The following is a 10,445-nucleotide window of genomic DNA, read 5'->3' as shown; positions in this document are numbered from 1 at the left end:
TGTCCTCCTCTGGAGTGGCTGCCTCCGAGGGGCTCCTGCTGACCTTGGGAGAGGCTGGTCTGGGGGGCACCTCAGACTCTGTCCTGTGAAAGAAGGCGAGGGTCAGGGTCAGACTTGGCCATCTCCCAGGAGTCTGGAATCTTGGGGAGACTCCCAAGGCAATAGGCTGAGTTTGGACCCTCCCAGGACTTGTCCCCTGCTCCTTGTAACCGGGTCTGGGATCTGTCCTCCCCCGCCCCCAAGAAGATGCTTCTGGCATTGGCCAGAGTTTGTGTCCACTGAGCTCCTGGCTTCCGTGTGACACTGTGACAGTGGGTCCCCATGGGCCACGATGGCAGGCAGAAAGCAGGGCATTGGCTCTCAGCCTCCACGTGACCTTCACTGAAGGTTCCAGCCACTAGAAGCCAGAGAACGGATGAGAAGCAGAAGGGGAGGCCGTGGCTCCTTCCTGGTTTCCTCCAGGCCTCTGCTCAGCTGGCTTTTCCTCAGAGAGGCTTTCCTGATCCCCGGGCTAGAGCAGCTCCCCCTTCCTTCCCCCTAACCTGCTCTCTTCTCCTATAAGGGCACGTGTCACCGCCTGACGTGACAGTCCCCATTTATCGGTGGACTTGTCAGCTCTCTCTCCCCGGCCCTAGGAAAGCAAGCTCTAAGGGCAGCATCTGTCTGGTTTGCTCATCTGAGGGAGGTCACGGTTCATGCCCTGGCTGTGGGATGAGGGAATAATGCCTGCTTGGTATGGAAACAACATGGAACCACAGAGATCTGAAGATCAGAGAGAAGACTGGGAGGTATTTACCAATTCCAGCTGACCCGCTCCCTAGCTCCCTAAGTCCCCAGCGCCTGAAACAGTGCCTGGCACATAGTAGGTGCTCAGTAAACAGCCATACGATGGAGCGAGGGGGACACACCAGAGGCTGAGAGGAATACAGCCCCGCAGTACCCACGCCATCCACTCCAAATGGGGAATCCTGGCATTTGGGATGGAAAATACAGTAATTACATTTCCTAAGATGCCGCCAGAAGCCCAGAGATACGGCCTCTAGCTGGACATCTTGGGGCAGAGATGGGCCTCCTTCATTTCCGTCAGTCCTTACCTTTCCTTGGCAGCTGGTGAGGCCGGGACAGGGGCTGGTGAGGGCACAGCAATCGTTTGAAGCCCCTCAGAGGCTGGCCTGCTGCTGACCTTGTCCTGGGGGCCAGGGGCCGAGAACAGGCCTGACACATTGAAGTTGACGTCTGCAGACAGAAGGAAACAGGTTGTGGCTCCCAGAACCTCCACCAGCCTTCCTGCCTCAGCCAGGGTGGGGGCCGCTTTCCTCCCTCCCACCCCCCGACATCATCTGGACCACATATCACCTCCCCACTCCCACGTGAGCCTCACAACAACCCCACGAGGCAGGCAGGGTCATCCCCGTTTTACAAATGAGCCCGTGAGGCTCAGAGCAGAGAAGCACTTTGCTCCAGGCCTCGTAATGATGCCGCCAGGGACCGAAGGTGAGTCTGGAGGGCACCCAGCTGGGCAGGTGAGGGCACTAAGGGACCCGTTCACGAAGACAGGAGCTTCACCTCCAGGGAAGAGGGTGTCCGCGTTCTGTATCAGAGCCTCGACCACGCCCACCACCTGGATGGAGGACACGGAGGCCGCATCGAGCTGGGCCTGGTCCCTGGGGCAAAAAGGAGCGGAAGTGAGCCACCCTTTGTGCAAACTCTTAGCGGCCCCAACTCTGCGTGGCCCCAGAACAGTGCCTGTTCCCAGAAAGCTCGGTGACCCCCCAGTGGATGGCAACCAGGTCGCCCACTCTCCCCCTCCTTCACCCCCAACAGGTGTCACTCGTCAGAGATGGTCCCCTTTTCCCCATAGTTCTCGGATCTAGGCTGCCTCTTCCAAGTAACTGTCCTCAGCCAATGAATGACAGCTTTTTGCCATCACAGCCATGTGACTTATAACGACCCCTCACGTTGCACTGCTCTTTACAGTTCATAACACATTTCTCCATTTTCTCATCTAATCCCCCCGGCAAAACCCCTCGGAGTTTGTATCATTTCTCTCCAATTTACAGGTGAAGAAATGGAGCTCCAGAGAGTGAGCTCCCTAAGGCATTTCTGGAAGGTTGAGGGTGGCGCTAGAACTAAATCTCTGGGCTCCCAGCGCTCCAGGCACCCCGCCTCCCACAATTATCACCCAGAATGCCTATCTCCAAAGCCCCATAGGGTCCTTGCTGCCTTCAGCATTCAGCAGCCTTGAGAATAGGAGCTGCTAGACCCATTCCAGGGATGGGGAAAACTGAGGCCCAGGGGGAGAAAAGAAGCAGCAGGTGGCTGGGGTGGGGACTGCCCCCTTCCGCAACCTGTGGCCCCTCACCCTTCTTTCTCAGGAGGCCAGAGCAGGTTGGGACCCAGGACGATGGCAATGTTGCTGGGTGTCATCTTATTCACCTCCTGCTCCTCGGCCAGCCGTGCCAGGAACTTCATCAGGTACCTGGGGACGCAGAAGGTGGGCTTGGCCAGGGACAGGGCATCTTGGGCCCATGAACACCCATTGATGCCCCCGAAGGCTGAGAATTTCTCACCCTGGGGTTTCCAAGCGTGGCAATGGTACCCCACAGAATGGTTTAAACAATTAAAAAAAAAATTTTTTTTAAATGCTTTATTTATTTCTAGGGGAGAGAGAGAGAGAGAGACAGCGTGAGCAGGGGAGGGTCAGAGAGAGAGGGAGTCAGACTGAAACAGGCTCCAGGCTCTGAGCTGGCAGTCAGCACAGAGCCCGAAGCGGGGCTCGAACCCACGAACCGCGAGATCATGACCTAAGTGAAAGTCGGACGCTTAACCGACTAAGCCACCCAGATGCCCCTAAAAAAATTTTTTTTTTAATGCATATTTATTTTTGAGAGAGAGACACACAGCCTGCGAGTGGGGGAGGGGCAGAGAGAGAGGGAGATACAGAATCTGAAGCAGGATCCAGGCTCTGAGCTGTCAGCACAGACCCTGATGTGGGGCTCGAACTCATGAACTGTGAGATCACGCCCTGAGCTGAAGTAGGAGGCTTAACCGACTGAGCCACTCAGGCAGCCCTAAATGATTATTTTTTAATGTTTTATTTATTTACTTTTAGAGAAACAGAGCACAAGCAGGGGAGGGGCAAGAGAGAGAGGAAGAGAGAGAGTCCCAAGCAGGCTCCGAGCTGCCAGCACAGAGCCTGACACTGGGCTCAGTCCCATGAACCATGAGATCATGACCTGAGCTGAGATCAAGAGTCAAACACTCCCCCGACTGAGCCACCCAGGCGCCCCCAAACATGTTTTAAGAGTTAAATGAGCTCACCTGCTGTCACGATGTATGTGACAGGCACTGAGCTAAGCTGAGAATCTCCCAGCCACCCTGTGGGGCAGGGACTGCTCTGCTCTGCGTTTTCCAGATGAGGGCACTGAGGCACAGAGTGGTCCAGTCACCTGCCTGGGACCACACGGTGGCAGCAGAGGGAATCTGAAGCCCAGTAGCGTGGCTTCAAAGGTTCGAGGTGTGTGTTTGGCTCGATGTCTAGTGTGGAAAATAGGCCTAGAACGTCTAGTCTGTGTTTTCCGAGATAACAGCTTCGGACGAGGGGGTAGCATTGGGCTCACCTGAGGTTGTTGAGGTTATTTTGGGGCAGGCGGCTGCAGGCTTCCTGGAGGGCCTCGAGCCGGGCTCCTGGCTCCTTCAGACTGGGGGGGAGAGAGACTTGGTGAGCCAGTCCAGGGCCCTGGGGCCCCAGCTCTGCAGCCCCGCCCTCCCCAGCCCCCCCCACCTCACCTGGCAGNACACAGTCCCCCACGCCCCCACCTCCACCCCCGTGCCCAGCTCTTTCCATCTGTTAGGAACCAGGCTCTTGTTCATACTAACGTGTCTAGATCTGATCTTTTCTTTGGGCCATGGGCTTTTGTGAGACAGTGGTGAAGGCCGGTGGACCTGTTCCCAGAAAACTGTGCCTACACTTCAGGGGGCTGATCACGGGCCCCCCTTTAAGGACCCCTATGCCCCCCAAGGTGGCCTCTCGGCACATAATCAGCCCCTCAGGCAAACTATCACGGGAGCACTCCAGGCAGTTGCGGGAAGGGATTGGGGGGGAAGGCCCTCCTCCCGGGGCTCCTTGGGGCAGCCACCTGCCACGGCGTGGGGGTCGGAGCAGAACTCCTGCAGGCCGCGCGGGTCCGAGGCCATGGTCTGCTTGAGGCGCTTCAGCACCGAGGCCCCGGCGGCCAGACGGAAGAGGCCCTGGGGTGCGAGAGGTAACAGGCGCGGGTCAGACGGGCGGCCGGGGAGGACACCCCGGCTGGAGGCCCTGGCTCGCTCGCTGGGCCTGTGTCCCCACCGGGTCTGGTGGGCAGAGTGGGGACCACGGGGTGCACGGCTGCCCTCAACTCTCGAGGTCTGGGATTTGGCGCCAAGTGGGAGGTCCAGGAGCGGCGGGGAGACGGGGGCGTCTGGCAGGGGAGGGGCGGAAGGGAGAAAGGGGCCCGGTGGCAGCCCCGTCCAGGAGACCGAGTCGGTCTGTGAGTAGGTCCCGCCTCTAAGGGTGTGTCCTCAGGACAGGAGCCGACGGACTGGCATCCGCAAGGTGCACAGGGCGGATGAGGGCGGCGCGGGGCAGTGATGGCACGGTGGTCCCCGGCTTCACTGCCACCTTCTCGAGTGCCACTGGGCACGCTGTCCTCTTGACCTCCGTCTCTCCTTTGCTAAATGGAGCCGGTGAAGGCCCCTTCCCCGGGATCTTGGGATAACTGAGTGGAGCAAGATGTGGAAAGGATTTACGGCGCAATGGCTGCCCCCCGAACATCGCTGAGAACATCACTTTGGCAACAGGAGGCTGTGGCCTCCCAGGGACCCTGTGCTCCAATGGCGGGGTTACAGCACCAGCACCGGGCAGCACAGGGGAGCTGTGGTGCACAGCAAGGGCCCCGGTGTCCCTTCCCGACCCCCGGGGCCCCACCTCTTCCTTCATGCCCTCAGAGAGCAGCATCATGACGCAGGCCTCGATGGGCAGGGCGATGTCCCGGCCCAGCTCTTGCAGATGGGTTCCCAGCGACACCCCATACACCCTGAAGAAGGGGGCAGCCGTCANCCGAAGACATCCTCAAGGGCTACTGCTTTAGCCAATGGAACCACCACCCAGCCAAACATCCATGCCACATATCCTGAAATCACCATCTCTCAAATCCACCCACCTCCACTGTGTCCACCCCAGTCTGGGCCATCGTCCCTTCCCTTCTGCCTCAAGGTCTCCTGACTCCTGTCCTGCCCCCTCTTCATTCCGCTCTCTGCACAGCAGAGTGACCCTTCAGTCACAAATCGAATCAGAATAGTTCCGATCAGAACTCCTCCAGGGATCCCTACTGCCTCCTGGGATGGCGTGCAAGCATCTTAACAGGCCCCGAGCAGGGCTGGGGGCAGGGGTGCAGGGCCCCGCCCCGCCTCTGTCCCCACCTGCTTGGCTGTGGTTCTCCCTCAGCTCAGCCAGGGCCGCGTCCAGTGAGCTCAGAGACTTGCGATGGTAATCAGCTTGAATCTCCATGAGCTGTGGGGACAAGGGGGCAACCCCAGGGTGTGTGAGGGGGGAGGCTCCGCCTCCCCTCCCCCGAGTCCGTAAGAACACACCCCTCCCTCCCATCTCTTGAAGGGTGTGTCCGTGGTGCCTGGTGTCCGCCCCTGAGTTCCACTGGCTGGAGCCCACTCTGGGACTCACGTGGATGAAGTAGTTGGCGTATGTGTCCTCCTTGGTGGCGAAGTGGTATAGGTCGGCCAAGTACTCGTCCTTGGGGACAGAAATAGGAAGGCTCACACCCCTAGCCGAGAGGGAAAGCTGAGGCCTAGAGGGGCTCCTGACTTGTGCAAGCTGGACCCTGGCCAGCTATCCTTTGTCTGCCAAGGTTTGTATTTGGGGACAGCCCACAGGGACCCCCCTCGAACTCATATATATATATTCGTTTGTTTAGAGAGAGGGAAAGAGAGAGAGAGAACATGCAGGCAGGGGGCAGAGAGAGAATTCCAAGTAGGCTCTGCATGTTCAGGGCAGAGCCCGATTCAGGGCTTGAACCCACGAACCATGAGATCATGACCTGAGCTGAAACCAAGAGTCAGACACTTAACCGACTGAGTCACCCAAGCTCTTGAGAAGGTTTTAGAGCCTCTAGTCCTCATCTCTGTGCCTCATGCCCTAAGCACGGTGGCTCGTGTTATTCACCAGTCATTCATCTGCTTGCTCAGCAAACACACCAAGACCGTGGTGAGCAGATCAAGTCCCCGCCTCCCGGGAATGACGTGTACGGTGTAGACACAAGAGGCTACAAGATAGTGGCAGAGTACGCACAGCTTGGAGGCTGGTTGCATGGATTCAAATCCCGGCTCTGTGGCTTCCTAGCTGTGTGGCCTTGGGTGAGCTATACTACCTCTCTGGGCATAAGTTTCCTCACCTCTGAAATGGGGTCAGCACCCGCCCTCGCCACCCCCTCACATCCAGGGAGCTCCAAGGGCCCGCTCACCTTGCACTGCTCCACCTTCCTCTTCAGCTCCTCCTCCTCCTCCTTCAGCGTCTCCACCTTGGTGGCGGTGGCTGTGTGGCTGTAACTGCTGGGGCCACCACCCAGGCCCTGACCGCTGCCTGAGTTCTTAGCTGCCTGAGTGAGCCTGGCAACGATCGCAAGGTGGGGTGGTCACTATCCCCATTGCGTGTCCAGAGCCAAGGGTCCCTTCTATATGCCGAACCACCCGAGATTCCAGGGCTTACGGATGAACATCCCACCCAGAGGCCCTCTTGCCTTGGGGCCTCTGCCAGGCCTGGGCCTTGAGTGCTCAGGGGCTCCCCCTGGTGGTGGGCTTGGTGATCGCGGCCACCCAGCTCGGGAGTGGGGGGTGGGGGCAGCCCGCCAGTCCAGGGATCTTGGAGGATCACTGATGGCTATCCCAGGCTCTGGGGCCACCCTCAGCTCACACAAGCATGTGCACACACATATTTAGAGAGGAACTCTTACATGTACCCTCACCACGTGTTCCTAAAGACCAGATGCGTGCACAAGCACACACTCTACCCAGTGGGCCCTGCCACACCGATCCCGTATGGGTTCTGTGGCCGCTTCTACGGGCTGACCCAGCCCCCACCCAGGGACTGTGGCTCCCACCTGCTCTTTAAGGTGTTCCAGTCAGACACCAGCTTCTGTAGGCTTTTCTTGTGCTTGAGGATGACCGGGAGCTCCTCCTGGGGACAGGTATGGGAGGGAGGGGGTCAGCGGGCTGGGGAGGTGGGAGGCGAGTCTGGGCGTGGGTGGGAGGCAGGGCTGGGGCTGGGGAAGCTGGGCGGAGGAGGAGGGCGGGGGCGGGTCACCTCACTCAGCCTGCTGAGGGGCTGCAGGACATCCCTCTCCAGGGTCATCTCAAATTCAGCCAGAATTCGAGCCAGCTGGTTCTGGATGGCACAGCTCATCTCTAAGGCCTTCCTGTGGATACAGCACGGATGGGCCCAGCTCCCCCCCTGCTCCTCACCCCCATCCAGAAACACTTGATGGGGCCTCCTCCCTTCCCATCACCCCCTGCCCCTTCTATCTGTCCTTCATCTTAGCTGAGCCAACTCCGGTCCCAGACCTGGCCACCCTCACCGACCTGGCCACTGGCCTCTCCCACCTCCGCCTCCCCAGAGACAGCTCAAGACACTACCCCTATCCTGGTCAGCCCTCCCTCACTTGGAACCCCTCCCAGCCCAGATCCGCCCCCCTCCTTGGCATCTCCGGGTGAGGGCTGGGGCCCCATTCCTGCTCACCCCATGCTGGAATCGGGGTCCAGCTCCTTGAAGCTCTCGGCCATTGTGGTGGACAGGGCCATGAGGGGGAGCTTCTTCTGCCGGAAGGGCAGGGTGGGCTGTGAGCCTTTGTCCCCCCTGGGCCTCCCTCCACCCCCACCCCAGCACAGGGCAGCCTCCTTGGGGGAAGAGCGCCACTGAGGCACTGGGTGTGGACAGGGCAAGAGGGAAGCCGGGAGGGCCACGGTCTCAGGTAGGAGTGGAGGCGGGATGACGTGAGGCATGGTGTAGAGTGACCTCTCCCTGTGGCCATGTACCCCCTACCCCACCCCATCGGGGGTGCCCTTTTCCCAGAAACCAACCAACTGGGCAGGAGGGACGGACCAAGTGCCCTCCCACACTAGAAAACTAAGAACAGAGGCACAGAGCTTGCCCAAGGTGATGACACAGTTGGAAGGAGAATGGGGGCACTGGAACACCCCGGCAGCCGGGACCCTCCCCTGCCCCAGGGCGGACGTGGCTGGACTTAGTCACTGCTGAGCTCAAAACCCTCCCACTGAGAATTACTAGGAGCACCAGCGTGGGCCGGAAAGACCCGGGGATCAAATCTCAATTTTGCCACTTACTAGCTGTGTGACCTTAAGACTTTACCTCTCTGACTTCATTTCCTCATCTGTACAAAGTGCTAATAAAGGCAGCCTCCTCCTACGGGGGTGTCGTCACCAGCAATCAAGGGAGGGAATGCATTAACATATCTTAGCAACAGACTAGCAGGGATCAATCTATAAATGTTGGCTGTTGATTAATACCAGTGAGTATTAATATCTGCTCAACTGCCACTTCCTCCAGGAAGCCCTCACACACTGCCTCAGTTCAGAGGGCCCCGCTTGCGCCCCGCTCGCTCGCTCGCTCGCTCTGCTCTGGGGGGTGACTGCACAGAGAAGTTCAGGTGCTGTCAGAGGCCTGGCCTTGGCTCAGAGGATTGGTGCAGATGGGGGCGGGGTCCAAAAGGGGATGGGGAAGAGATAGAGCCTTATCAGTACGTTGCCTGAGGGGTCTGGGGACAGAGCGGGCTAGACCCTCTTGGTGCCAGAGGCTGGGACCAGCAGGGAGAGCCCAGGCCCGACCTCCCTGCCCCCTCTCTCCCATCAGACAGAGGTGTCTTGTCCAGGCCCCTCCTCCCTGGGACCCGCACTTACCACCCGCTTGTCCATATCCGCCCCGCTCTGGCCTTGCAGACAGGCCTGCAGCCGTTTGTGGACATTGTGGGCTGCCCGTTTGGCTGGCTCCAGCCTCTGCTCTACCTGGGGGGGGGAGGGGGACTCTGGGTTTACGGGTCATGGCAGCTGGTGGCCCCCCACCCCCTCCCACTGCCCTGTTCCTTCCCAGAGCAGGACCACCCTTCTCTTCCCTCCAACTGGGGACCCCATGGCCAACGGCTTGGGGAGTGACTCCACCCGGCCCCCCAAGTGGCGTCCTCAAGGGGCCCTTGGCTGACAGCTTGCGCGGGCCTGCCCTGCCACCCGCGGCCGGCCCAGGCCCAGGCACGTACCTGCTGCAGGCCCTCCCCCAGGAACTCGGCCGTCTCTGGGGTGCTGTGGGGGGGGGAGGAGCTTGTGCTGAGGCAGCCCAGGTTAGGAAACCCCCTGCCTCCCCCTGCCCCTCCACGGGGCACCTGGACCCCAATTGTTGCTCAGTGCCCCTCCTCCAGGAGGCCGCCCTGGGTGGCCCGCCCGCCTGCCTCATCCCAGTCGGAGCACATTCCGTGGGGGCGGAAAGAGGATCGGTGGCCCTTTCCTCCTCCACCCAGGGCTGTGTCCTGAGACAGAGGGCGGATGAAACCCAAGGCACTGGGGTTGGGAAGCCACCCCAGGGCCCAGCCTCTGTCTTCTGCTGGCCCTGGGGAGGCGGAGGCCGGGGTGGCCCCAAGAACGGGAAGTGTGCGAGCTCACACTCCTGGGCTCTGGACCGGGGTGGTCGGCAGGCCCTGGGTCCCTGCCCGGGAACACACGGGAGGCGGAGGCCCGGAGCAAGGGGGCCTGACTGCCCAGGCTCACACAGGCACCAGCGAGCTGGAAGGCTAGAGCCAGGTCTCCGGACACCCAGTCCCCTCCCCTGGGCCCAGAGAATGGGAAACTCCCAACACAAGGGGAAGAGGGGAGAGGACAGGCCCAGGGTGCTCCCCAAGCTTCTGGCTTCCACCCCGCCGGCTCGGGGGCTGGGGGTGAGAACAGAGGCCCACGGATGTTTCCACCTGAGGCTGGGAAAAGCAGAAGCAAGAGAGAGAAGCTGGAGGCCTCAGGGTTTGGCTGGGGTTGGGGGGGTGGGGAAGAGGCACACAGCCTGAAGAGGCAGTCCCCTCACCCCTCCACAGCCGGACCTAGTCTCCTCCCCTCCCCCAAGGTCTGGGGCCCTGATAGCCCCCCCCACCCCGGCAACCAGAGATGGTTAGCTGTCCCCATTGTACAGAGGGGACAAGTGAGGCCAGGGAGGATCATCCGTTCAAGAGGCTCATGGAAGCAGAGAAGACCCAGCATCCTTGATCCTCCCTGCACTCCTCTCCAATCCGGGGCGGGGGTGCCCCTTTCCCCAAAGGGCCTACCCCCTCCGGCTGGGGCCGTGAGGTGGGGGTGGCATCCAGAGGGGAGGGAGAAAGCGCGGGACTCAGGCCAGGCAGAGG

General features: G+C 60.4%; 1 protein-coding gene across 1 annotated transcript in view; it reads right to left on the bottom strand.

Moving 5' to 3' along the window:
* The window catches only part of SH3BP1 (SH3 domain binding protein 1), a 12,783-nt gene that overhangs the window by 1,806 nt on the left and 532 nt on the right, over positions 1–10,445 (bottom strand). The window contains exons 2-18 of the mRNA XM_077761970.1: positions 9,718–9,880; positions 9,318–9,440; positions 8,965–9,069; positions 7,787–7,863; positions 7,355–7,466; positions 7,152–7,228; positions 6,516–6,660; positions 5,720–5,788; positions 5,461–5,551; positions 5,182–5,184; positions 4,967–5,109; positions 4,043–4,251; positions 3,621–3,701; positions 2,363–2,479; positions 1,567–1,664; positions 1,095–1,236; positions 2–83 (exon numbers count right to left, since the gene is read on the bottom strand). Of these exons, the coding sequence (XP_077618096.1) occupies positions 2–83; positions 1,095–1,236; positions 1,567–1,664; positions 2,363–2,479; positions 3,621–3,701; positions 4,043–4,251; positions 4,967–5,109; positions 5,182–5,184; positions 5,461–5,551; positions 5,720–5,788; positions 6,516–6,660; positions 7,152–7,228; positions 7,355–7,466; positions 7,787–7,863; positions 8,965–9,069; positions 9,318–9,440; positions 9,718–9,880 (1,837 nt within the window). The remainder of the gene's footprint in view (position 1; positions 84–1,094; positions 1,237–1,566; positions 1,665–2,362; positions 2,480–3,620; positions 3,702–4,042; positions 4,252–4,966; positions 5,110–5,181; positions 5,185–5,460; positions 5,552–5,719; positions 5,789–6,515; positions 6,661–7,151; positions 7,229–7,354; positions 7,467–7,786; positions 7,864–8,964; positions 9,070–9,317; positions 9,441–9,717; positions 9,881–10,445) is intronic.

Source organism: Crocuta crocuta, unplaced genomic scaffold (assembly GCF_008692635.1).
Source record: "Crocuta crocuta isolate KB4526 unplaced genomic scaffold, BGI_CrCroc_1.0 scaffold193, whole genome shotgun sequence".
NCBI lineage: Eukaryota > Metazoa > Chordata > Mammalia > Carnivora > Hyaenidae > Crocuta > Crocuta crocuta.
The sequence above is the reverse complement of the archived record's forward strand: the minus strand, read 5'-3'. Positions and strand labels throughout refer to the sequence as shown.